Source organism: Peromyscus eremicus, chromosome 20, assembly GCF_949786415.1.
Source record: "Peromyscus eremicus chromosome 20, PerEre_H2_v1, whole genome shotgun sequence".
NCBI classification, from domain to species: Eukaryota; Metazoa; Chordata; class Mammalia; order Rodentia; family Cricetidae; genus Peromyscus; species Peromyscus eremicus.
The window spans coordinates 5015970-5040938 of NC_081436.1; the positions used below are offsets into that span (position 1 = coordinate 5015970).

General features: G+C 53.8%; 1 protein-coding gene across 1 annotated transcript; it reads left to right on the top strand.

Annotated features, from left to right (window-relative positions):
- Positions 1-10124: 10124 nt before the first annotated feature.
- On the top strand, positions 10125-24866 carry Adcy6 (adenylate cyclase 6). Its single transcript, XM_059247196.1, has 21 exons — positions 10125-11018; positions 13796-13945; positions 14348-14469; positions 14567-14678; positions 14847-14974; positions 15620-15778; positions 15859-16000; positions 16120-16248; positions 16529-16554; positions 16803-16950; positions 17198-17295; positions 17434-17521; positions 17726-17842; positions 18085-18243; positions 18536-18714; positions 19706-19741; positions 19824-19953; positions 20276-20539; positions 21218-21422; positions 22156-22280; positions 22490-24866. The coding sequence occupies exons 1-21, from the start codon at positions 10161-10163 to the stop codon at positions 22613-22615; spliced, it is 3501 nt and encodes a 1166-aa protein (XP_059103179.1). The 5' UTR covers positions 10125-10160; the 3' UTR covers positions 22616-24866.
- Positions 24867-24969: the final 103 nt, after the last annotated feature.

The following is a 24969-nucleotide window of genomic DNA, read 5'->3' on the forward strand; positions in this document are numbered from 1 at the left end:
AGTGCTGTTTACCGTGCCAGAGCTTGGCTGGTACCTGAGTTAACTGGGAAGGTGCAGAAAATCAAGGTTATCTGTGTCATACATACTACGGTGTTTTCAACACTGTGTATTTAGCGTTATCCAGGTGTGGTCATGTTGACAGCTGTATGGAGCTTGTATTTCCATACAATATACTCTCCAAGCAGGAGTTTCCTCTTTCAGAAAATTAGAGGTAGAGAGTCACTCCCTCTCATATTATAATACTCAAGAAGATCACCGAGACTCAGCTGGATCTGGTGCATTAGATACAGTTCACCCTGACCGATTCTCTCCTCTCTCTTCTCGTTGTCAGGGTTAACCCTTCCCAGATGTCTTAGTTACTGCCCAGGTTTTTTCTTACAAGGCTCAACAGAACCCGTGGTCCACAAGCTGGGTCATGGGGTTCTGCTGTGAATGTGGAATAATAACTAATGGGTTCCAGCTCAGAGGAAAAGGAGGAGAGTGTTCTCCATTTTAAGTTTTTCCCCACTATTTTCTAATACTGCTGTTGTAGACTATTACCTGCTGCAGCACACATCTGTACTGGGTTATTTCAGTATGTTAGCGTTCTGTCCTAGTCTACCCAGGGGTCCTGCTTCTCAGAAGGGCTCAAGGTAAGCCTGAGAGCCAAGCTTAGAGACCTTTTATATGCAGCATCCTGCTGCAGACTTGGTGTGTGTTAGAGACAGATAATTTGACCGAAGCATGTCTAGAGCAGGCAGTCCTCTGTCGTGAAAGGGCCTGGCAGAAGGTTCAGACTCTAACCTGCTGGTCTGAGGATTCCCTGCCTCTGATACTGGTTAACAACAGCAGTTCCCACACTGCTCTGGTCAGGGAGGCTGGCCGTCAGCAAGGGCCTTCTGCGGTACCGCTCCATGTATTCCCCACAACCAAATGGAGCCAACGCCCACCCGCCTTTCTGAGAAAAACTCATGAAAGGATTAGAATACTCCATGACTGTTGTGTGTAATCACAGTAGGGAAGAATAAAAAAGAAAGAAGCAGCGAACCCTGGTGACAAGGCTCAGTGGCAAAGGCACTTGGTGCCAAGTGCAAGGAACTGAGCCCAATCCCTGAGACCCACGAGATGAGACATGAGAACTGACCCCTAAGAGTTGGCCTCTGACTTCCACACAGGTGCCACGGCATGTGTGCGCCCCCTATCCAGATACACAAACTAATATAAAAAATTAAGAGCCATTAAAAATAGCAATGAATTGGGGCTGGTAGCTATGAGTTCTAATCCTCCTTCCGGCAACAACCAGTCATGTGCTTGGGCAAACCACCTTACAGCCCAGGTGCTTGGCTTTCTCTAATTAGTATAGGACAGTAGTGACAAACACAAACTCTGAAGGTGGAATGCAGGGCCCAAAATCTGAGTTCACCACTGACTGGCTGACTTGGAGAAATGATTGAATCTCTGTTCCTTGTCTGTCCCACCTCTGAGCTATTATGAGGGTGTGATGCCCTTGGCATAAATAACCACAGTTTTTCTTTCTCTTAAAAAAATATGCCCAGCAGTGGTGGTGCACACTTTCAATCTCAGCACTTGGGAGGTGGATCTCTGTGAGTCCAAGGCCAGCCTGGTCTATGGAGTGAGTTCCACAACAGCCAGGGCTACATAGAGAAACCCTGTCTTGAAAAACAAAACAAAACAAATCCATTACATTTTATTCAGTGTGTGTGTGTGTGTGTGTGTGTAAGTATGTGTGTGTGAGAGAGAGACAGACAGACAGACAGACATCCTGTGGAGACCAAGGGACAACTTGAAGGAGCTGGTTCTTTTCTTCCACCGGGAGGGTCTGGGAGTGGAACTCGGGTCCTCAGGCTCGGCAGCAGGTACTTTTACCTGGTGAGCCAATCTTGTCTGTCTGCCTTCCTTTCTTCTCTTCTTCTCCCTCTTTTTTTTTGAGATTGGGTCCCACTAAGTTGTCTCCAAGGCTTGAACATGCAATGTTTCCTCCCCAGCCTCCCGAGTATCTGGGATTCACCAGTCCCAGCTCACACACTTGGTCTTATAGTGTATGTGTGTGTGTCTGTATATGTGAGTGTCTGTCTGTGTATGTATGTGTGTGAGTGTGTGTGTGTGTGTCTGTGTGTGTGTATGTCTAAGTGTGAATGTGTGTGTGTATGGGTACAAGTATACCACAGTACATGGTGTATAAGTCAGGGGACAATCTGTAGGGGTTGGCTCTCTCTCTCCACTAGGCAGGCTCTGGGGATTGAACTCAGGTCCTCAGGCCTGTTGGTAGAACCCTTAGCCTTTGCCCATCTCCCTGCTGCTTTTTTTGAGTCAGGGTTCCAATATACAGACCTGGCTGGCTTAGAACTCACTCTGTAGACAAGGTTAACTCTGAATTTGCTGTGATCTTCCTGCCTCTGCTCTAGAGAGCTCAGATTACAGGAATGCACGACCACCATTCTAGATCACCTACCTTTCTTTCTGTTGAAAAAATGTATTTATTTTTTATTATGTGTATGAGTGTTTTGCCTGCATGTATGTTCATATATCACATGCGTGCCTGATGCCTGCCAAAGTCAGAAGAGAGTGTTGGATTTCCTGGGGCTGGAGTTACAGATGGTTGTGAGCTGTCACATGGAGGCTGGGAATCAAACTCGGGTCCGCTGCAAGAGCAACAAGTGCTCTTAGCCACTGAGCCATCTCTTTAGCCCCTGACATTTTATTTATTTATTTATTTATTTATTTATTTATTTATTTATTTATTTGTTTGTTTAGGTTTTTTTCAAGACAGGGTTTCTCCATGTAGTTTTGGTGCCTATCCTGCATCTTTCTCTGTAGACCAGGCTGGTCTCGAACTCACAGAGATCTGCCTGGCTGTGCCTCCAGAGTGCCGGGATTAAAGGCGTGTGCCACCACCGCCTTGCTATTATTTTTTTTTTAATTAAAAATTATTTTTTGGCCAGGTGGGGTGACACATACCTTTAATTCCAGTACTTGGGAGTCAGAGGCAAGAGTTTTTCGGTGAGTTCAAGGTTAGCCTGGTCTATACAGCAAGTTCCAGGGCAGCCTGAGCTGTATAGAGAGACCCTATCTCAAAAAAACAAAACAAAACAAAAAAACCCAAAACATTACTTTGTGTGTAGGAGTGTTTTGCCTCCATGCATGTCTGTATAGAAAATGTGTGCCTGGTGCCCACATGGCCCTCGGATCCCCTGGGAGAGGAGTTATGATTGGTTACGAGCTGCCATGTAGGTGTTAGGAACTGAGCCTGGAGCCTTTGGAAGAGCAACCAGTGCTCCTAATTGCTGGGCCAGCTCTCCAGCCTCTAGACCACGTTTCTCTATCTCAAATGCCTATTGCACTTCCCAAGCTACATTATTTTAAAAAGGTGAGTAGTGGGTTCCTCCTGATTCGGATGGGAAGCGAATCTTGACAGTGGTGGGACCCCTAGCTACTTGATGTCCGTCAGAGACCTCAAAAGTTAAGTCACTGGCCAGTTCTTCCACTTGAGATAACATATGGCAGAGTAGGCAACCACTTCCTCATCAAAAAGAAATATCTATTTTAATTCGTGTGTATGAGTGTTCCAGTGCCTTGGAGGCCAGAAGAGGGTGCTGGGTCCCTTGGAGCTGGAATAAATGCTAGGAACCAAACTCAGATGCTCTGGAAGAGGAGCAAGGGCTTCTTAACTGACCCATCTCCAGCCCCTCAACTTCTCATCTTTTTCAAACATTACAACCAGCACTGTCCTATCTAAACCCCAGACTCCTGTGAGAAAGATTGAAAAAGATCAGGAGGATTACATCCATTTTATGGGTGAGGCTCCAAGAGAGTAAAGGATGTTTTATCCACGGTAGTTTTTTGTTTGTTTGTTTTTGAAAGAGTTTCTTTATGCAGCCCTGGCTGTCCTGGAACTCTCTATGTAAGACCAGGCTGGCCTTGAACTCACAATGATAGTCTGACTCCACCTCCCTAGAGCTGGGATTAAAGGGGCGTGTGTGTGTGTGTGTGTGTGTGTGTGTGTGTGTGTGTGTGTGTGTGTGGTGTGTGGTGTGTGGTGTGTGTGTGTGTGTGTGTGCCACTAAATCAGGATCAGTGCAAGGACCTCTTCCTTACCGCAAACATTTTGGGCTTAGGAACCCCAGATGGGATCTGGAACGGTCGACAGTTAGGCCTTGAAGGACCGAGAATGTAGCGAGAGCTCGCCGCCTGATTTCGGGCAGCTGCAGGTCTGGCTGAGAGATTGGGGAGGGACTCAAAGGCAAGTTTAAGCCAGTTTACCTACATCCCGGGAATCTCTCCTTCCTGGTTCCACCACTCTACCCCTCAAAGGGTTAAAGTAGCTTTCACATGATTTTCCCATCTCCCAGGTAACTTGGGCAGCTGCTTGCAAAGGAAATAAATAAACATCCCGGAACAATTTTTCAGTTCATGAACCTGGCAATGCACCCCAGCCCCCCACATCAAAGAAGCACAACCCTTTGGGTAAAAGGTGCCGGGGGAGGGACTCTGCCAGTTGGCAGGTGCGGGGGGTGGGGTGTGTGGGGGGTGGGGAAAGGGCTGCCCTAGAGAGCGTGGGGCCAGAGGGCGGCACCGAGAATGCCCCTGCCCGCGGCCCGATCCGGTTCTGGGTGAAGCAGGTTTGCGGCGGGCCCGGCGCCCCAGAGGGTTGGGGAAGCGGAAAGAAGTGGGGTGCGGGCGAGCGAGTGCCAGGCGCACACACACCTGGCGCCTTGTGGAATGAAATCTTAATTAATTATTAAACTCAGCTCCCGCCGGAGGGAGCGAGGCCGCGGTGGAAAGGGAGGGCGAGCAGGCGCGGTGGGGGCTGGGGATGGGAGGAAGGTGGGGTGAGGAGGGGGCGCAGGGCACCCCGACAGGAAAGAAGCCGACCCTTCTGGGCGGGGCGGGCGCCTTCACAGCCAGTGGGTGGCTTCGCCGGCCTCCGCAGACCCCCGGGTGAGGGCAGAGGGCACCCTGCAGGATGCCGCCCTGGGTGGAGGCGGGAGCGCGGGGCGGGCGCACCGACCCTCCCGCGGGGTCTGGAGCCCAGAACAGTGGCCGCTTGTTCGGCGGAGACCCGGGGAGGACGCGGCGGACAGGGGAGGGGGCGCGCGGGACTCTGGCCTCGCTCACCCGACTCGGGTCCCGGGGAGGGGAGTGGGCAGCTGTGCCCCCGCCTCTGGGAGGGGGAGGGGGTGCCCAGACAAAAGGAGCTTGTGCCTTTAAGGCGGGGAGTCCGGGAGCCGGCGGGGAGGGGACTTCTGGATCCGGGGTAGAGGGCGGCTGCGCTGGACAACAAGGGAGGGGGCGAGGGCCCGAGGCTCTGCCGCGCGGCGGGCGGGACAGCAGGGACGCGCGGGCACGGAGCAGCACGGCGGGACGGCCGGCCGGCCGGCCGGAGCCCGCGGGCGCGGCGGGGCGGCGAGCCGGGGCAGGCGCCGACCCCCGGCAGGTGAGCGCGGGGGAGCGGGCTCCGGCGAGGCTCTCGAAGCGATCACAGGGGAGTCTGGACAGTTTGCGGGGTGCCTGAGAAGTGCTGGAGGAGATGGGAACCCGGGGCTCCCCGGGCCGGGCTGGAGGCTCCCACCCTCGCTCCACACCACTGAGCTTTCCTTCCTGCACTCGCCAGAGTTTTCAGGCTTGCCCAGAGAAGCGGAGAAGGCGGCATGCACGAGGGGAGGAGATGCCCCCTGAGGTTGGCATGGGGATGGGAGGGGGTGAGTTTGGAGTGTTTGAGACAGCGCTGAGAGGAGAGGGAGGCCCCTTCCCTGCCCTCACCCTGAACCTTTGGAATGAGAGGGTAGTATCAGTGCCTACTTCCCCAAGGCCTGTTGCCGGGTGGGCAGGGGTGTGGTGTGGTGTGGGCAGACTTTATTCAGAGTAGGCCCAGCGGCCTGACTGAAAAGCCAGAGGTGGGACTAGGTGGTGGCAGTCTTTCCGTGTACCTGTGTCCCCAGAGTGTCTCTGTAGCCAGAGGGCCTGAGGGGGAATTGTATGGTTGGAGCTGGCTATGGGAGCCTTTTTTGGTCCTTAGGGAGAACCAGGGCTGGGGTAGGCTGTGCTGAACCTACAGGCCCTGGGGAGGTTCCTCTACATCTGGAAAGGCCTGGATATTGAGAGGGCTGGGTTCCAGCATGGTGAGTGTCGGGCCTTCCCCTGGGCACAGTCCTTCTATGTGAACTTTCTGAAGTCTTTTAAACCATTTTGCCAACCAGGGCAGAGGCAGATAGACCCTGGGGATGAGGTGGCTGAGAGGTGGCCAGGAAGAGGGTTGGGCGAAAGAGTGGGCAGAGCCATTCTTGAGGCCAAGCCTTGGCTTCCAGACCCTGGTCTCAGGCTGAAGGATCAGGATTTGGGAGGGACTTGAGGTCTGGGAGACACTGGGCCTGGGACTATGGGACTTGGCGCTAAATGGACATGACTTTGGCTGTGGGAGCTGATTGTGTATGGAACAGCAGATCTGTGAGAGAGAGCAGAGGGACCAGGCCTCAGGGGAGGGGGAGGTCAGAGAGGCATAAGGCTCAAGAGCCTGAGGGCAGAAGAGGGACATGGTCTGTGCTTTTGGAATTCATGGGGAGGGGTCCCGGAACAGGGAGGTTTGGGGGGGGGGAACATATAGAGACATTTTGTGGCTTGGAACAATGCCTTCTGGTTTCCTGCTAGACTAGCCTCGCATGGCAAGTTCTCCAGGGTGGGCAGTGCCTGAGGAGGGCCCAGGATGGGGTAGTTGCACAGTTACAGAGCTCTGAAGCTATCCCCGTGGGGAGTCAGCATGTTCTCCAAGGGTCATACATATCTCTGATAGTGTCTGTCCCTTCCTCTGTGGGTATGAGCCAGATGCTAGGATGTGCTTCCAGGGGCTGGGAACATGGCCAGAAACAGGTCCTTTGGGAACAGAGACCTGGGCGGGTGGTAGTGGGGCAGGGGAGATAAGAGCGGGGAAGGGGACTGGAGAATGGGAGGAGGCGGAAGCAAAATGTCATGGTGTGTGGAGTGGGGCGGTGCACAGTGGTAAACTGTGCACTCTGTGTTCTGTCTCCAGCAGCCCTGGAGACTGACAGCAGAGGACATAGGGTCTAATAGAACCAGGCATCTGATTGGCCGCAGGGGTACATGTTCTTCTTGCTCATGACTATTGTCTTTCCATCTCTTGGACACTGGCAGAGCTTTGCACTCAAAGGTTTGTAAGGTGGGGAGAACTAATATTTATAGTGTACGACATGGCAGGGAGTGTTAGATTCTCTCATCAGGACCATTCCACTCCCACCTTTCAGGGGAAGAGACTGGGGGTGGGGGGCGTGGGCAGGTGGCAAGCTTGTCCCAGCAGGATGGCAAATCCCTTTACGGTGTGAAACCTGGTCTTGTGCCAAAGATCATGCTTCCAGTGAAGTGTTTTGATTAGCCAGGGTTTCTTTGGTGACCTTTTCCAAATGCCAGCCTGACCAGAAGTCTTGTACTTCTGATTTATTTGTCCTTCAAGATGGTGCTGTTGGCATTAAGAAGTTGAAGGGCATGCTACCCTGTGGCTGTAGAAAGGACCCTGGCAGAACTTGGCCGAGGGAGATCCAGAGATGGAGTGCAGAGAAGTCCCCAGCTCAGGTTCTGCTTTCGGGTCCCCCCCCCCCTCCTGCCCCCCAGCAGCTGCTCCGAGTGTTGTTCTTCTCTCCCAGTGTCTGGTTCTGTGGCCACCTGGGGCAGGTGCTGTGGGAGCCGGCTCTCTAGTTCCCTAGTGAGTACAAATGTCAGTGCTGTTATCTCAGTGGGTGTAAGTACAAGGGGCCCCTCGGGGTGCCCTGCGGGCATGGAGGAGTGTGGCCTGGGTGGTGGTGTCATCCATGGATGACACTTCGTTCATGCTCAGCCGGGACACACGGTAAGGCGGTTGTTATGGAGTCATCCATTCCGGTCCAAAGCTTGTCTTGTCCTTCCCGGGAATTTAGGATCCAAGACTGATTTGGTTGTCCAGGGTCTCTACATGGGTAGGCCATAGAAAATTGTCCTGTTCATCACCTTTTGTTTTTCTCAAATCTGTTCTGGTCTCTCCATCCCCCCCACCCCCACCCCTGCCCTCCGCCCATGGTCTTAGGACGAGCTTCACAGGCTTTTGGTGAAGATGGAAATTCAGATGAAATCAAGCATGTGAAAAGCTCTTGAAAGTTTGTGACAGAGAGAAAATATAATCTAGCTAACGGCCGTCCATCCACTCAGCAAACACGTAGGAGTGGCAGACACCACAGTATGCCCCCACACACACACGCGCACACACACACACACACACACACACACACAAGACAAAACCATGCCCAAATCCTTGCCTTCACCGAGTTGGCATTCCAGTTAGGAGTGACAGACAATTGAGCAAATAAGAAAAATTATAGAATGGCCGTTGCTGATAAGGGCCATGGAGGGAGAAAAATTATAAAGCTGGGAAGAGAGATAGGGAGCCCCAGGAAAGGGAGTTGCTATTTTCAAAGGGTGTAAGAGGCGTGCTGATAAGGACTTGGGCTGTGACCTGAAGGAACTCTTGTGGATGGGAACAGTGAGTACCAGCGTGCTGGTCTGGGCTGAGATCGGGGTACGTGGGAACATCGGACAAGCCGATGTGACAGGTGCCGTGAGGAAGATGAGGATTGTCATTATTAGCGGTTACTGGATGTTGGCCACCCCATAGCACCCATGCCCTCAAGCTTCCTTATTGTCTCCCCATCTCTTTATCTGTCATACTAAGCATGGGAGCCGAGGCCTTGTGCGGTCTAGACAAGCATCTGCTACCAAACTCCACTCCATGCCCAGCCCACCTTTCTTTTTGTCTTTTTTTTTTTTTTTTTTTTGGTCATATATTTATTGAGCACCTACTGTTAGCCAGACCTGGTACCTGGCTTTGGAGATAAAGTACTGATCAAAATATATGTAGTTCCTACTCTCATAGAGCTTAGAGTCCTAGGGACAGAGGCATCTATTAAACAAGGAATGATTTAATTATAAACGACAATAAGTACTGTGGAGGAAATGAACAGAAGTGAGACTAGACCAAACTTGGTCTAGGGGTGGGTGGGGCTGGGAGGTCTTCCCTGAGGAAGTAACACTTGAGCTGTGACCTGTGGGAGAAATTGAATTTAGCTTGCTGAAGTGTATGTGTGTGCTTGTGTATGTACACGTGTGTGTGTATGTGTGTGTGTGTGTGTGTGTGTGATAAGGAAGGATGTGGAAAGAGAGTGCCTTTTGTATAGAGGTCATCAATGGGCAGTTCAAAGTAAAACTCATTCCATTGACAGGATTTTTTTGGCTTGTATGTAACATTGTAAAACATATATCAATTAATAACATTTAAAAATTTGGAGATGTCATACTGAAACCCAAAGTTTTCTTTGGCTTCTGCTGAAAAAATTAGAAGTTCAGGCCCCATTGGGGCACCAATGGCTCAACTGGTACTACATGGTTCTTGTCCTCATGTCTGTCTGTCAAATGTGTTTTTCTCATTGTCCTTGACATGGGTACCCTGGTTTGTGGTGATGAAGTCAGTACTGTTGGGTGGTGGTGGTGCACGCCTTTAACCCCGGTTCTCAGGAGACAGAGGCTGGGGCAGGCAGATCTCTGTAAGTTCGAGGCTAGCCTGGTCTACAGAGTGAGTTCCAGGACAGCTAAGGCTGCACAAAGAAACCCTGTCTCGAAAAACCAAAAACAAACAAACAAACAAAAAACAACAGTATTAACATTAGGGTAAATTAGGTGTACTGGCTTTGCAGGCTAGTCAAGCTTAGAATCTTGCTTTTTCTTTTCTTTTCTTTTTTTTTAATTTTTAAAATTTACTTTTATGTGCATTGGTATTTTGCCTGTATGTATGTCTGGGTGAGGGTGTTGGATCTCCTGGAACTGAGCCATGGACAGCTATGAGCTGGGAATTGAACCCTGGGTCCTTCGGGAGAGCAGACAGTACTCTTAACCTCTGAGCCATCTCTCCAACCCTCAGGTTCTTGTATGGTGGCTGTGTCTTTTCCACCTCTCTATGTCCCAGTTCCTTACCTGTTGAGCGGGGAAGGCTGCTGCCCACTCAGGATAGTTTTATCATGATGTGAGGCATAGAGAACAGAGCTGTAGGAAATGCTCAGGGAATAAGCTATTATGGTGGCTGTGGCCACAATGGTGGTATTAATACCCATGTCCTTCCTCCCGGCAGCATGTCATGGTTTAGTGGCCTCCTGGTTCCCAAAGTGGATGAACGGAAGACAGCTTGGGGCGAACGCAACGGGCAGAAGCGCCCACGCCATGGGACTCGGGCCAGTGGCTTCTGCGCACCCCGCTACATGAGCTGCCTTAAGGATGCAGAGCCACCCAGCCCCACTCCTGCGGCTCACGCTCGGTGCCCCTGGCAGGATGAGGCCTTCATCAGGAGGGCTGGCCCAGGCAGGGGGATGGAGCTGGGGCTGCGGTCCGTGGCCTTGGGTTTTGATGACACTGAGGTGTCACCACCGCTGGGGACGGCTGAAGTGGCACCAGATACATCGCCTAGGAGCGGTCGGTCCTGCTGGCACCGTGTGGTGCAGGTTTTCCAGTCTAAGCAGTTCCGCTCGGCCAAGCTGGAGCGCCTGTACCAGCGGTACTTCTTCCAGATGAACCAGAGCAGCCTCACGCTCCTCATGGCAGTGCTCGTACTCCTCACAGCCGTTCTCTTGGCCTTCCACGCCGCACCGGCCCGGCCTCAGCCTGCTTATGTGGCCCTGCTGACCTGCGCCGCCACCCTTTTCGTGGCGCTCATGGTAGTGTGTAACCGGCATAGCTTCCGCCAGGACTCCATGTGGGTGGTGAGCTACGTGGTTCTGGGCATCCTAGCAGCTGTGCAAGTCGGGGGTACCCTAGCGGCCAGCCCACACAGCCCCTCAGCAGGCCTCTGGTGCCCCGTGTTCTTCGTCTACATCACCTACACGCTCCTTCCCATCCGCATGCGCGCCGCAGTGCTCAGTGGCCTGGGCCTTTCCACCTTGCACTTGATTTTGGCCTGGCAGCTCAACCGTGGCGATCCCTTCCTCTGGAAGCAGGTAGGTGCCGCCAGCCACCGTAGGGTGCACTGGGGAGGGGTGGGAGGGGGACTTGCTGAGTTGGGAGATGTCTGGATCTATCAGGCTGGGGTTTCAGGGGTTGGCCACTGCTTGGACAGGTCCGTAGTGTGTCACCGATAGGCCAGTCTTTACCTCTTTGGCCTAGGTCAGTAAAAGTAGTGTAGTCTGCAGACAGGCTGTGTGCAGGCCTTGCATCTCTGACCTCTTGTTGACCCCGGAGACTCAAGCTCTGGTTGGTGTCAGACCCCTGGGAAGCAGCTGTAGGTGGTTAATGACACTTCCACAGGCAAAGGCCCCTTCTCCTTGCCAAAGGCTGCAGCCCATTGCCCGCCATGGCCTCACAAACAGAGAGCAAGTTCTTCTTGGGCTCCTGGGGTGAGAAGCTGGGTGCTCTGGCATGATGCCTTTCTTGGCCTAGAACAGAACATACCTTTTAAAAGTACCTTTATAGCTAGTTTGTGGTGTAGCAAGTGCCCACCGGGCAGTGTCAGACCTCTTAAAGGGCCAGACCTATCTACCTGTGCTAGGTCCTAGGTTCTCTTCTAGGCTGCCTGTGAAGTGGGGATTTGGGGAGAACTGCTGTTCTAGGGGAGAAGCTTAGGAGTAGGGCCTCCCTTCCCCCCCTTGTGCCGGACTTGCCAGAAGGTGGGTGTGTGGCTCTTCTCTGCTCTCAGCTGGCCTGGTGCCCAGGGCCCAGCCCAGTGCCTGATGGGGGAGGCTGAGCCTGGGAGGCCCGGAACTGCCAGCCTCCTCCCCAGGGTGCCTGGCTTCAGTTTCACCCCGTGGGGTCTCTGCAGATGCATTCCCGGGATGGTAGAGACAATGTGCTGCTTGCACCCATCTGTGGGGCTGTGGCTGCCCATTCAGCTTCTGGGAACGGAGAACAGTCTCATGTGCCCACTGGGGCCTGTGTTTCTGCATGGAGCAGGGACCTGTAGCCTCCTTGGTCAGTCCCTTCCCAGATCCAGCCCGACTCGTGTTCATAGGGAGAACTCGTCTTCCTGACCCACTCGTTGAGACATGCTGAGCAGTGACATTGGTTAGGCTGGGGTCACCTCCAGAGCCTTGGCATCCATTTTTTCTCACGGTAGATAGGGATATGTGTGTAGAGAGTTATTTCAGTCCCTCACCCCTCTTCCCCTTCCCTCCACTGTGACTCACATTTTCCTCTTGGGCTCCTGGGGCCAGGAAGGGAAGTTGCCTGGATTGCCCCCTCCTACTCCCCCACTGGGGGCTATTCTTAGAAGCCCCCAAGGGAGATAGACTGCCCCCTCTTCACCCCTGCTACCGAGAGGGGAAGTTCTGCATAGGCGCTCTGGGAGCTGCGTGGACAGGGAGGGCAGCTGAAGGCCAGTGCTAGCGGGTCAGTGCTGGAGCTAAGAGCTCGGAGTTAGCCAGGCCTCAGTTTTACACAGAGGAATCGAAGTCCTGTCCAAGTCTACAGAGCTCGTTCTGGTTCAGGGCAGTTGGTGTGCATTCCCTCTCCTCTCCCTAACCATAGCCCTGCCCCGTGCAGCTTGGGTGGAGTCCCAGTGCCACGTTAACCCCTGAGTCTCCAGCAACACTGAGATGGGCTTCCCTTGGACTCGCTCTCCAGTCCGTCTGCTGACTGATTTAGGACTGGCTGTGCTGAGGATGGGGGCTTAGGCATGAGGCCTTGATGGGGTGTGTGTGTAAGAGCTGGAGGCGGGGAGAGGGAGGAGGAGGAAGAGGGGAGGAGGAGGAGAATCATACTTGGTGGTAGGGGTGGCCATGCGTTCTTCCTACTGTCGAATTGGTGGCTGCCCGAGCCTGTGCTCTGAGACCGGCCTTCAGGAGTGGACTATATCAGACGGTGGGGGTGGGACAAAGGCTCTGGAGTCTGGTTGTCCAGGATTCCAGTCTCATGCCAGCTATAACCAACTGCGGGCTCTTGGGCAAGTAACTGGGCTTCTTCGTGTTTGACTCGCGCAACTGTGAAGTAGGATACTGTTACCTTATTCACAGACTTGTGAGAAATCCATCAGTTAATATATGGAACGCATCCTTAGGATCCTAGACATTGCAGGCGGCCAGCAAACTGGCAACTATAATAACAACAGTAATAGCGGCTTACACCTGCGATCCTATCGCTTGGGAATCTGAGGCAGGAGGATTGCTGTGAGTTTGAGGCCAGCCTGTAATGTCACATAGTGAGACCCTATCTCAAAAATTCAACAACAGTAACAACAAAACTCAATAGTGGTCATTGTTATTATTCAATCTGGTGTGGAGAAGGCTTTAGAGATATTATCCCTCTTGTTTGGGCTATAGTTGAGTAAATGGAGCCCTAGATAGAGGAAGTGACTTGTCCTGGTTCACCTGGTTTACCCAGAAGTGGATGGGAAGCTTGGACCTCCTTGGTGCTGCGCTATGAGGAGAGCCACATGCAGAAGGAACACTTGTCCTTTGTCAGCATTGTTTGTGGGGCAGGAGATTACAGGGTGCCGAGGCTAGGACCATAACCTATGTGGCTGTGGTTGGTGTTCCTGCTTCTGAAGCTGTGAACAGCTCATCCTTCTGGTCAAAGAGTGATCTAGGCAGGCTGGGATCTGGAGATCTCTAGGGAGGAACAGTGTGTCACAGGGATGGCACAGCTTGGGGACAAACAGAGTGCAGGGCTTTGTTTCCTGCTCACCGTATGTCCTGAGGGAGCCCAGGAGCTAGTGTGCGTGGGTGTGCGGATGCATGGGTGCTGGGGAGATGGTCATTCATCTGCCTGTGCCACTCTCCTACAGCTCGGTGCTAACGTGGTGCTCTTTCTCTGCACCAACGTCATCGGCATCTGCACACACTACCCTGCCGAAGTGTCTCAGCGCCAAGCCTTTCAGGAGACCCGAGGTTACATCCAGGCTCGGCTGCACCTGCAACATGAGAATCGCCAGCAGGTGGGGGCCACTTCCCTCAGCTGGGGTATTCCTTTCTCTTCACCCCCAGTACCTTGTAGATCAGACCCACCGCCTTGTCTGTGGCTATGGAACGCAGTGTGAATGGTCCCCAAGGACTGTGCATCACATAAGCCCCTGGGAGTCCTGTCCTGTTTAAGGGTGGGAGGGAGTATGCAGGAGCGCATGGGGTGGGGCGGGGTGCAGGGGAGGGAGACTGCATTGAGTGGAGATTGGAGAGCTAGGACGGATGACTTCTGAGGGCAGTGTTAGGCAGCGTCAGGCCAAGGTCCAGAAGGGATGCTCAGGTCACAGAGATATGGTAGGGCTCTGAGAATGTAGAAGGAACAAGAAGAATCAAAATGGAAAGCAAAGAGGTAGTAGTGGTTGAAACCACTGGTCTAGGAACGGCTGCTGCTATCGGTGTTGCCCCAGCATGTTGCCATGGAGATGAAAGAAGACATCAACACGAAAAAAGAAGACATGATGTTCCATAAGATCTACATCCAGAAGCATGATAATGTCAGGTAGAATGGGGAGAGGGGACGGTGTCAAAAGGGTTGCTGGGTGTCAAAGAGTCCTCGAGGGCTACGAGGCCCATCTCTCTTCTGCTGTTGTCCACAGCATCCTATTTGCAGACATTGAGGGCTTCACCAGCCTGGCCTCCCAGTGCACTGCGCAGGAACTGGTCATGACCTTGAACGAGCTCTTTGCCCGGTTTGACAAGCTGGCTGCGGTGAGGGTGCTGGGGACTGGGGACAGTGCCAACCGTGATGACCTCACAGCATCGCTGGAGGCAGTTGGGGGAGTGTAGGTGGGGGGCAGAGGTTGCGTTGAAGGTGGTGGGCCAGGTGTGCTGGGTGATCAGGAGAGTGAAGGTGATCCTCCACCTCTTCCTCTTTAGGAGAATCACTGTCTCAGGATCAAGATCTTAGGAGACTGTTACTACTGTGTGTCAGGGCTGCCCGAAGCCCGGGCAGACCATGCCCACTGCTGTGTGGAGATGGGAGTGGACATGATCGAGGCCATTTCGTAAGTACTGCCCCTTCCCAGGCCTTCTGCATCTGTGGCTTCCCAGGCTGCTCCTACTCTGATGTGTCTTTAGGAATTTTCCTTTGTCTTTGTAGCTCTTTATCTTTGAGATGGATTTATCACTGGGAACTGGGGGGGAGAGTGGATCTTCCCCCGGTCTGTGTGAAGACCCCTGTGCTCCTTCTGACCCCAGCCTGCATGCTGGAGGGTTCAGGGAGCTGCCAAGCAGGCTGGAGCTGGCAAGAGCTCAGTCCTACAGGGTAGTGGTAGCCCCTGTTGTACATAGTTCTTGAGCCTTTGTCCTTGAGTCCCATGTCTAGTCAGAGCTGTGCTCCTGTCCCCTGCTGCTTCTGTCTTTGCCTGGGCTGCTTGGATTTTTTTTTTTAATTTTTAAAATCACATTTATTTATTTACTCTGTGTATGTATGTAGGTGTGGATGCACCTGCCATGGTGCATGTATGCTGGTCAGAGGATAACTTGGAGTTTATTTTCTCCAACTGTGTGGGTCCCAGGGACCAAACTCGGGTAGTCAGGCTTGGTAGAAGGTGCCTTTACCACTGAGCCATCTTGCTGGCCTCAGCGTGGGTTCTTGACTAGAGGACGAGAAGACAGCTTGGAGCTGATCTGGAGTTGCCTCTCCCCAGGCTGGTACGTGAAGTGACTGGTGTGAACGTGAACATGCGTGTGGGCATCCACAGTGGACGTGTGCACTGCGGCGTCCTTGGCCTGAGGAAATGGCAGTTTGATGTGTGGTCCAATGACGTGACCCTGGCCAACCACATGGAGGCTGGAGGCCGGGCCGGGTAAGTGGAAGGGTCCAGTTGGTGGCAGGGGTGGGTGGGTGGGTGGGAGAGCCAGGGTCTCACCTCCTGGCCCCATACAGTCGCATCCACATCACTCGGGCCACGCTGCAGTACCTGAATGGGGACTACGAGGTGGAGCCAGGCCGCGGGGGTGAACGCAACGCGTACCTCAAGGAACAGTGCATCGAGACCTTCCTCATCCTGGGCGCCAGCCAGAAACGGGTCAGGGGCCAGGGCAGGAATGCTGGGAGGGGCTGGAGGGAAAGAAGCAAACAGGGAGGTGCTGGCAAAGGCCTTCTTGGGGTTCCACTTCTGAGCCTGTGTTCATGCTGGTCACACAGAAAGAGGAGAAGGCCATGCTGGCCAAGCTGCAGCGGACACGTGCCAACTCCATGGAAGGGCTGATGCCACGCTGGGCGCCTGACCGTGCCTTCTCCCGGACTAAGGACTCTAAGGCGTTCCGCCAGATGGTGAGGGGCTCGCTCTCTGCACTCTGACTGGCGGGGGAGGTGTCTCATTTTGTGGTTTCCCTCAAAGTGAGGGAATGTTCTGTCCCCCTTCTTCCTATAGCTGTCATCTCCACATATGTGTTCTAAAATTGGAAGTGGGGGAATAGTTTCACCCAAAGGGCCACAAGTCTCCCGAAGTGTGTGTGGAGATACTCCCGACCTAGTATTAGAATAGGAAAGGTACTGGGGGTGGTTGTGGTTTGCGTCTCTCCTCCCTCACACATTCTGTTTCTTTTTCCAGGGCATTGATGATTCTAGTAAAGACAAGTAAGTTAGTCTATGGGATCGGGCAGGTCAGGGAGGGAGGGAGGGAGAAGGCGTATGTGGCCTGGGATGGGCTGGGGGAGCTGAGACCTCCCATTTTTTATGATGTGTAGGAGGAGCAGGTACCACACACATAGCTCACATAGCTCATATAGCCGCCTTCTTCGGCTGCTGCTGGAGCCTTGCCCTTCTCATTGCTTATCATGTGGCATTATTCATGCACCCGGTGAAACCTGTGTCCTGTTAATCAGCCGTGGTGCCCAAGATGCTCTGAACCCTGAAGATGAGGTGGATGAGTTCCTGGGCCGTGCCATTGATGCCCGGAGCATCGACCAACTGCGTAAGGACCACGTGCGCCGGTTCCTGCTCACCTTCCAGAGACAGGATCTTGAGAAGAAGGTTTGGGGGATACAGGGGCCGAAGGACAGGGCTGGAGGGAGGGCGGGCCTAGCTGGGAGGCTAAACACAAGTTGAAGGAGCAGGAGGACGTGTTGGGGATGGGAAGAGACCACCGCACGGGTGGCAGCTCATATAACTCGGGCCAGCTGTTCCCCACAAGGCCCTGGGAGTGCCTTGTTCTTGCTGTCCATGCCATCCCTGCCAAGGCGGGACCCAGCACCCAGCTCACTCTCCTCTCTTCCCTCAGTATTCACGGAAGGTGGACCCTCGCTTCGGAGCCTACGTCGCCTGTGCCCTTCTGGTGTTTTGTTTCATCTGTTTCATCCAGCTCCTCATATTCCCACAGTGAGTCCCATCCCTTTCACTACGTCCCCAACTTTCCTAACCCCCTGTGCAAGCCACTGGTCTCTGAGACCTGTTCTGGGGGAGGGAACAAGGATGCCCAGACTTTGCTGATTTCCCCTGGTCCTTGTCCTGCTCCAGCTCCACCCTAATGCTTGGGATCTACGCCAGCATCTTCCTGCTGTTGCTGATCACTGTGCTGATCTGTGCCGTGTGCTCCTGTGCTTCTGTAAGTAGGGGGACTTCCCCGAGACCGTTGGGGGAAGAGGGGGTTCCCGTGGAAAAGGGATGAGGAGGAGGAGGAGGAGGAGGAGGAGGAGGAGGAGGAGGAGGCGGAGGAGGAGGAGGCCATGTCTCTTGTTAGACCCGCTTCTTGGCTGGTCTTCCCTCTTAGCAAAGGTCGCTTCTAACGCTTGGTCTCTTGCTATCGAAGCTCTTCCCCAAGGCCCTGCAGCGCCTGTCCCGCAGTATCGTCCGCTCACGGGCGCACAGCACGGCAGTTGGCATCTTTTCAGTTCTGCTCGTGTTCATCTCTGCCATCGCCAACATGGTAATTCTCCCATCTCCACCCTATGCCAGGCACTTTGTGAGAACTGAGAGTGTTTCCAGCCTTTGGGGAGCCTGTTGTCCTGGGGCAGGGGCAGGGGCAATTCTTGTTCTCACTCTTTGTTTCTCCCTTTCTTTCGTCACCCCTGAGAATTCTAGTCCGTGAAGTATAAGGCGTAAGGTATAAGGTGGTCCTTGTAACCCTTTCTCTCGTTGCCTATCCTGACGCACACCCAACTTTTTCAGTTCACCTGCAATCACACCCCGATAAGGACCTGCGCGGCCCGGATGCTGAATTTAACCCCAGCGGATGTCACCGCCTGCCACCTACAACAGCTCAATTACTCTCTAGGACTGGATGCTCCCCTGTGTGAGGGCACCGCACCCACCTGCAGCTTCCCTGAGGTGTCCGAGCAGTGTTCAGGCAGAGGGGGTTGCTTTGACACAGTTTCCAGCCCCTCTGTGCCAGGCTTGGTGATGGGCACCCCAGAGCCAGGAACTCAAAGCGTTCCCCCAACTCTAGGAGTAACCAGGGCCCCCCCTCTGTGTAGCTGGGCATGAGCTGTAAAAGGAGTTGGGGCTGGAAGGTGGTGGGGGAGGTCAGTGAGGCAGGGGGATGCAGGGTTCTTCCTGCCGTGGGCGCCGGGGGGCCTTTGACGTCACCCAACACAGCCTCTACTGTCATCCCCTCCCCCAGTACTTCGTCGGGAACATGCTGCTGAGTCTCTTGGCCAGCTCTGTCTTCCTGCACATCAGCAGCATCGGCAAGCTGGCTATGACCTTTGTCTTGGGGTTCGTCTATTTGGTGCTGCTCTTGCTGGGACCCCCGGCCACCATATTTGATAACTATGACCTGCTGCTTGGCGTCCATGGCTTGTAAGTTCATTCTCGGCCCCTTCTGTGCCTCAGAGGTCTGTCTCACTGACCCTTCTGGGCTGAGAGTCTCTGGAACGGAGGCCCTTGGGATGTACAACTCACTTGTGGGAAAGGGAAGGGAGGGGGAAGAGTTCCCCCTGGCACGTGACCTTAGGTATTTACCCCCCAAAATTCCAGTTGTGACAAATTCCTGGGTCTTCAGGCTAGACCAAAAAAAAAAAAAAAAAAAAAAAAAAAATCCCCACATTTGCCTGGTGCTTTCCTACCTACTGTGTTTTGGTTTTGGTTTTCCGAGACAGGGTTTTTCTGTATAGCTTTGGCTGTCCTGGATCTCACTCTGTAGACCAGGCTGGCCTCGAACTCACAGAGATCCACCTGACTCTGCCTCCCCAGTGCTGGGATTCAAGGTGTACCCCCAACGACCACCTGGCTCTGCCCACTGTCTTACCATGTGTAGTTCATAGTGTTGCATGGGGGCAGAGCTCTGACCAAAAGCCAACCCTCCTGGCCCCTTGTGATAGGTGGCCATAGTTTGTGGTAAGGACGGTAAGAGTCTGCTGGGCTTCAGTCCTCAGCCTGCTTCTCATTAGCTTTGTAACCTTAGTGAGTTAACTTCTCTAAGTCTGAGTTTTCTCATCGGTAAATGTTAGTACGGCCTGTATCTCAGGCCAGTGGGGACTATTACAGTAACGAACGCTCCTGGAGCCTGATGACATCCTTGGCACATGCTGAACCTTCAGATGTGGTACTTAGGTCTGACCCCTGTTTCACTGACGAGGGTTTGAAGCAACTTGTCCTGGCCTGTTTAACTGCTAGGTGAGGAGCACCTACTCGGGAAAGGCTTAACCTTTGCCCTCGTTGGGCTAATTTATGTGAGCAGAGGCTCCGCCCACAGGCTGGATTAGGGACTGGGCTCATCGAGGAAGTCTCTGTGGCCCTCCAGTGTCCCTTTGGCAGCCAGTAGCCAATGACTTTTGTATCTTCCTGCCAGGGCTTCCTCCAATGAGACCTTTGACGGGCTGGCCTGGTAAGTGGGGCTCTGAGACAGCAATGGAGGGGCTGGTCGGTGTCTCCTACAGACACCAAGCAGGCCTCTTGGTTATTTTCAGCCCAGCTGTAGGGAGGGTGGCACTCAAATATATGACCCCTGTGATTCTGCTGGTTTTTGCCCTGGCACTGTATCTGCATGCACAGCAGGTGGAATCAACCGCCCGCCTGGACTTCCTCTGGAAACTCCAGGTGATTCGGATGGACCTCTGCGGGAGGGAGAGGCTTCTGGGGGCGGAGCCTAGGCCAAGCCAGAAACGCGCCTCTTGCTAACTGGCTAGGGCTGAGGCTGCCCAAGCCCACCCTGGTTCCATGCCTTCTCTGTGTCCACATCTCCTGTCCCCTCTCCCATCTTGCCCCTGCCCCCTTCACCCCTTTGCCTGTCATGTAGGCCTTCTGTGCCCGGGTCTTTCTTCCTCCACGTGGCTCCCTCTGATGCCCATCTTCAGACCTTGGCCACTGCGCCCGCCCCTTGTGGATGTTGGGCAGTGGGTGACGGATGTGGTGCCCACAGGCAACAGGGGAGAAGGAGGAGATGGAGGAGCTGCAGGCCTACAACCGGCGCCTGCTGCATAACATTCTGCCCAAGGACGTGGCTGCCCACTTCCTGGCCCGAGAACGCCGCAACGATGAGCTCTACTACCAGTCCTGCGAGTGTGTGGCCGTCATGTTCGCCTCCATTGCCAACTTCTCTGAATTCTACGTGGAGCTGGAGGCCAACAACGAGGGCGTGGAGTGCCTGCGGCTGCTCAATGAGATCATCGCCGACTTCGACGAGGTGCTTGCTCCTTGACTAGTGCTGGCAGAGTGTAGGGACGATTCGGGGACCAGGGAAATGGGGCAGACTTGGGGTGAAAAAGCCGTGGATTAGCCGGGGGGAGTGTCCCTGGCCCTGTCAGGGGCAGCAAGGTGGTCAGCCTCAGTGGAGCGGGGTCATCGTTGTTGAGAATCAGAAGAGGACATGAGGGTCTAGGAGGAGGAGGATGACAGGATAGGTATCGGGTGATGTGATGGAAGAGGGAGACAAAAGGTAGGCTGTGGGAAAGTCCATAGGAGACCAAGCAAGCGAGATGGCCTCTTGAACAGTGAGAATGGGAGCAAAGCGTGAGGAACTGTCCTGAACACCCAGGTCGGGGATGGACGGTCTGTTATTATGAGGAAAGTCCCTCCCTCGCTCTGGGACACAGTTCCCCAAAACACGTCCGAGTGTTTCTGCTGCAGGGGACCATCGGTTAACCTTCTGAAGCTGTACACCCAGTTCCTTGCCCAGGGTCCTGAAGTGCCTGTTTTCGTGGCTTCTCAGATCTACACTGAGAACAGCAGTTGGAAGGGGGGGCTCACCCAGACAGTGGGGGCTGTTGGGGGAGGAGGAGAAGAGAGCCAAGGAGTGAGCTTGGAAGAGACCTGGGTCTGGCTTGACAGACACTCACCCCACCCCACCCCCGCCACTGTCCAGATCATCAGTGAGGAGAGGTTCCGGCAGCTGGAGAAGATCAAGACAATCGGCAGCACCTACATGGCCGCCTCTGGGCTAAATGCCAGCACCTATGATCAGGTGGGCCGCTCCCACATCACCGCCCTGGCAGACTATGCCATGCGGCTCATGGAGCAGATGAAACATATCAACGAACACTCCTTCAACAATTTCCAGATGAAGATCGGTGAGGGCCTGTCTGTTTTTCTGGGACGGTTTGTGGGTAAAGCTGAAGGTATGGGTTGGGTACAGTGCCCGGTTCTCCATCAGGATTCCTTAGAGTTCCTGCTTCCCACCCTCACGTCAAGTCTGGTACTAAGGACAAAGACCATTTATTTTGAGTCTTCCGTGGGCTGGGGTCTTGTCCTAGGTATTTTGAGTGTGTTTTAATTCTCACATTAAGCACCCTCCTCCCCCCTTTAAGATGAGAATAACACTCAGAGATGAACTCGGCGAAGGCTGGAGGACTAGCAGGCAGTTTTGTCTAAAGGCCGCGCTGTCTGGTGTCTGTGTGTGTGCTCAGTCTGATAGAGACACTTCTCAAACGCACTGGTGGAAGGCAGTGATTAATAGCATAGGTCTGGAGTCTGGCTTGACTTCCAATAGCTCTATTTACAGGCTCGGGAAGTTAGTTACCCCAACATCTTGTCTGTAAGAGGGTAGCAGCAATATGAGCAGTGAACGCAGAGATGCATCCAATGTGTACAGCAATAGTTGTCTGGACTCAGGGAAGCTACCTCAGCTGTCACACCCAGACTTTTGTTGTTTTAAGCCACCAGAACAATCGTCCCCTTCCCGGGTTTTTTCCTCCCCCTTTGGGTCCTTCTCAAGATGCAGGGGAAGATGAATTGCTGGAGTGATCCTGGAGCATCCTAGCCTCAGTCTCTTGCTCTCGACTTTTGCTATTATCTCTACTTCAGGGTTGAACATGGGTCCAGTTGTGGCAGGTGTCATTGGGGCCCGGAAGCCACAGTATGACATCTGGGGAAATACAGTGAATGTCTCCAGTCGTATGGACAGCACAGGGGTTCCTGACCGAATACAGGTGAGGGAATGTGAGGCAGGTTGGGAGGGGTATGGGTCTAGAGGGCTTTCGCAAGTCTCTCTGAAGGACAGGGGCAGGGTGACTTTCTTCTGTGGCTGTTGGGGTAGGGGTTACGGGAGGGGAGCTGGCCTGATGGAGAACTCCTACTGGACTTCTTGCCAATGCATCGAGGATTCCAGGCTAAGCAGGCTCCCTTCCTACTTCCCCAGGTGACCACGGACCTATACCAGGTTCTAGCTGCCAAGGGCTACCAACTGGAGTGTCGAGGGGTGGTCAAGGTGAAGGGTAAGGGGGAGATGACCACCTACTTCCTCAATGGAGGTCCCAGCAGTTAGCAGAGTGCAGCTGAGATTCAGCTGAAGGGACCAAGGTAGGCATTGGGTGGACTTTCTGCTCGCTGGGTGGAGCTGCCGCAGGGGCCACTGGGCCTCCAGATCTGACAGCAAAAGGGACCACCCCAGCGGGCTGTGCTCGGGCCGTGTTCGTCTGCCTTCAAAATGGCGAAGGAGGGGACACCAAGAGGATTATCCAAGTGACTTTCTGAACTGGAGTAGGGGCTGTTCGCTGTCCCCGCTTGCGGAAACAGCTGAGAGGGTGGCGGCAGAGGCCAGGTAGCCCTCCTGCATGAGAGAGACCAATGGCAACTCACTATGCTTCCCTGTCTGGGCGACAGGCTCAGGGCTGGGTCATTCCTTCCCCTGTTTTTCCTGGGACTATTTTGTACGAAGACTGGGGCGGGCATGAGGAATGCCTGTTCCATGCTTGCCTTTGCTCGACTGTGCCCTCAGCACTGGTCCTGGGCACCCAGCCCCAGCCAAGTCTCCTTCCTAGGCACAGGGCAGAGGAAGGAGGTACTGTGGGGACCTAGCTCTGACTACATTTCAGGGGAATGTTTCCATTTGCCAAATCCTAGTCCCGTGATCTGTCCCCAAAGGGGAACAAAGGGACCTCTGATAGCGCAGATTTAGCCTCAGTTCCTGCACGCTCCAGGGAAAGGGGTATCTGGCCCCATTGGTACTGTGAAAATGACCAGCCAGAGAGCAAACCTGTGTGTGAGGACATCGGAAGATCAGGAACTGGACGTTCACCTGCAGGTGCCAGAGTACAGGCGGCCAGGGAAGAAGGATAACGCCACTCTGACCTGAGGCCCCAATGTGGCCAGGGTCAGCGCCCTCGGCCCGAATGCTCACTTGCTGTCTGCTGGCAAGGGGGCATGGAGCGTCTCTACCCCTTATATTGCCAAATAGAAAAGAGTCAGGGTTCCAAGGAAGATGACCCTGACCTCAAACCTGGCCTCCTGAGTCTGGCACCAGGGAGGGCCTGTGCATTTGTGTAGCTGTGTGTGTGCATGTTGCTTTTTTGTGTGTATGTTTTCTAAGTCTCTGTGTGTCCGTGTGCTCCAGCTCCTCAGCTCCACGCTTGGGGCTGCCTCTCTCCTGGGGACCTCTGCCTTCTGTGTTAAGGCGGGGTTTCCTGTTTCAAGGGATGGAGAGAAATGCCCAGGTTGCACAGGAGTGGGACGGGGTTTGGTAGCAAAATGAAGAGTAGTCTGGGGAGAGGAGCCCTTTTTGTGCCAAATCCCTAAGTGCCATTTGGGGGCCACATGTGCAGTATGACTGTCCCCCTGCCTAGGGCAGGGGCCCAAGCACCTGCTTGATGTCTAGTGTTCCTTGCACTTGAACTCTTGAAAGTTTATGAGGTAGAGGCTCAGGTATTCCCTGGGTTCCTCAGCTTGTGTCTTGGGGTGTGGTATACTTTCTGACTGGGGTAGTGTGGGATCCTTCTGAGGACCCAGATTTTGGTACTAGGGGATGGAGCTGGGAAATTTAAACTCGGCTTTCCCAAGCCTTCAGCCTGAATCTAGCATGGCTAGACTCCAGTCCTGGCTTCCCATCCTCATGAAGCCTGCAAGGGTTGGACTCTGTTCTCTTCCTGTCCTGCCTGCCTTTGACCCCTGCAGCCTCCTTGACTCTGGGCTGAATTAGTTGGTGCCTTGGTTGTCTGTCTGTACCTATTTAAGCCAGAGGCGTACTCCTCAGTCCTGGTTGAAGATCACTTTGTCTTAGACGCCGACGAGAAGGCAGAGCAGAAAAAGTTTCGTGGGAGTATGGAAGGGGCAGGCTTTGCCTTGCTCATGCTTCTGGCACTAGCTCTCTGCAGAGGCCTGGTTTCTGGCTTGGTACTGCCTCCCTGGGAACCTCCATGTTCCAGTTGATGGACCACTGGGCACTTGATTAGCTGAGGCAGAGAAGAGGGAAGATTAGCTGGTCCAGACAGAATATTCCTCCGTCTCCCCAAGCTGTATCCCGGGTAGGAAGGGACTACTTGATGCCATCGGGGTGGGAGTGAGTAAGCCAGAATGGGAAGAGCTCAGCTTTGGGTGATCTGTCTGCTTCTTGCCAGGGGGAGGGGCCTGTCCACACCCTGGCTCCCTGTACCACAGTGCCAGCCGTGGCCTTCCCGAGTCACCGTTGCCCCTTTCCTCACCAGTTGGTGGAGGTGTTGGGGTAACGGGAGGCCATGGGCTTTGGTTTTATAAATGTAACCACTGTGGGAGTGGGGGAGGGTGGTGTACCATGTATTTCAGTGAAATATTTAATATATTTAAATATCAATAAAATCAAACTCTTTGTTAAAAAAAAAAAAAAAGAAAAGAAATGTCCTGTTCTTTGCAACTCTCTGGGCCCTG

What these genes read in the sequence shown, in the direction of transcription:
- Adcy6 (XM_059247196.1), top strand. Translation starts at nt 10,161, where the DNA reads ATGTCATGGTTTAGTGGCCTCCTGGTTCCCAAAGTGGATGAACGGAAG. An exon ending in TCTCTGCCATCGCCAACATG is followed by an intron (nt 17,843 to 18,084) that starts GTAATTCTCCCA and finishes CAACTTTTTCAG; the next exon opens with TTCACCTGCAATCACACCCC. An exon ending in ACCTTTGACGGGCTGGCCTG is followed by an intron (nt 19,742 to 19,823) that starts GTAAGTGGGGCT and finishes GGTTATTTTCAG; the next exon opens with CCCAGCTGTAGGGAGGGTGG.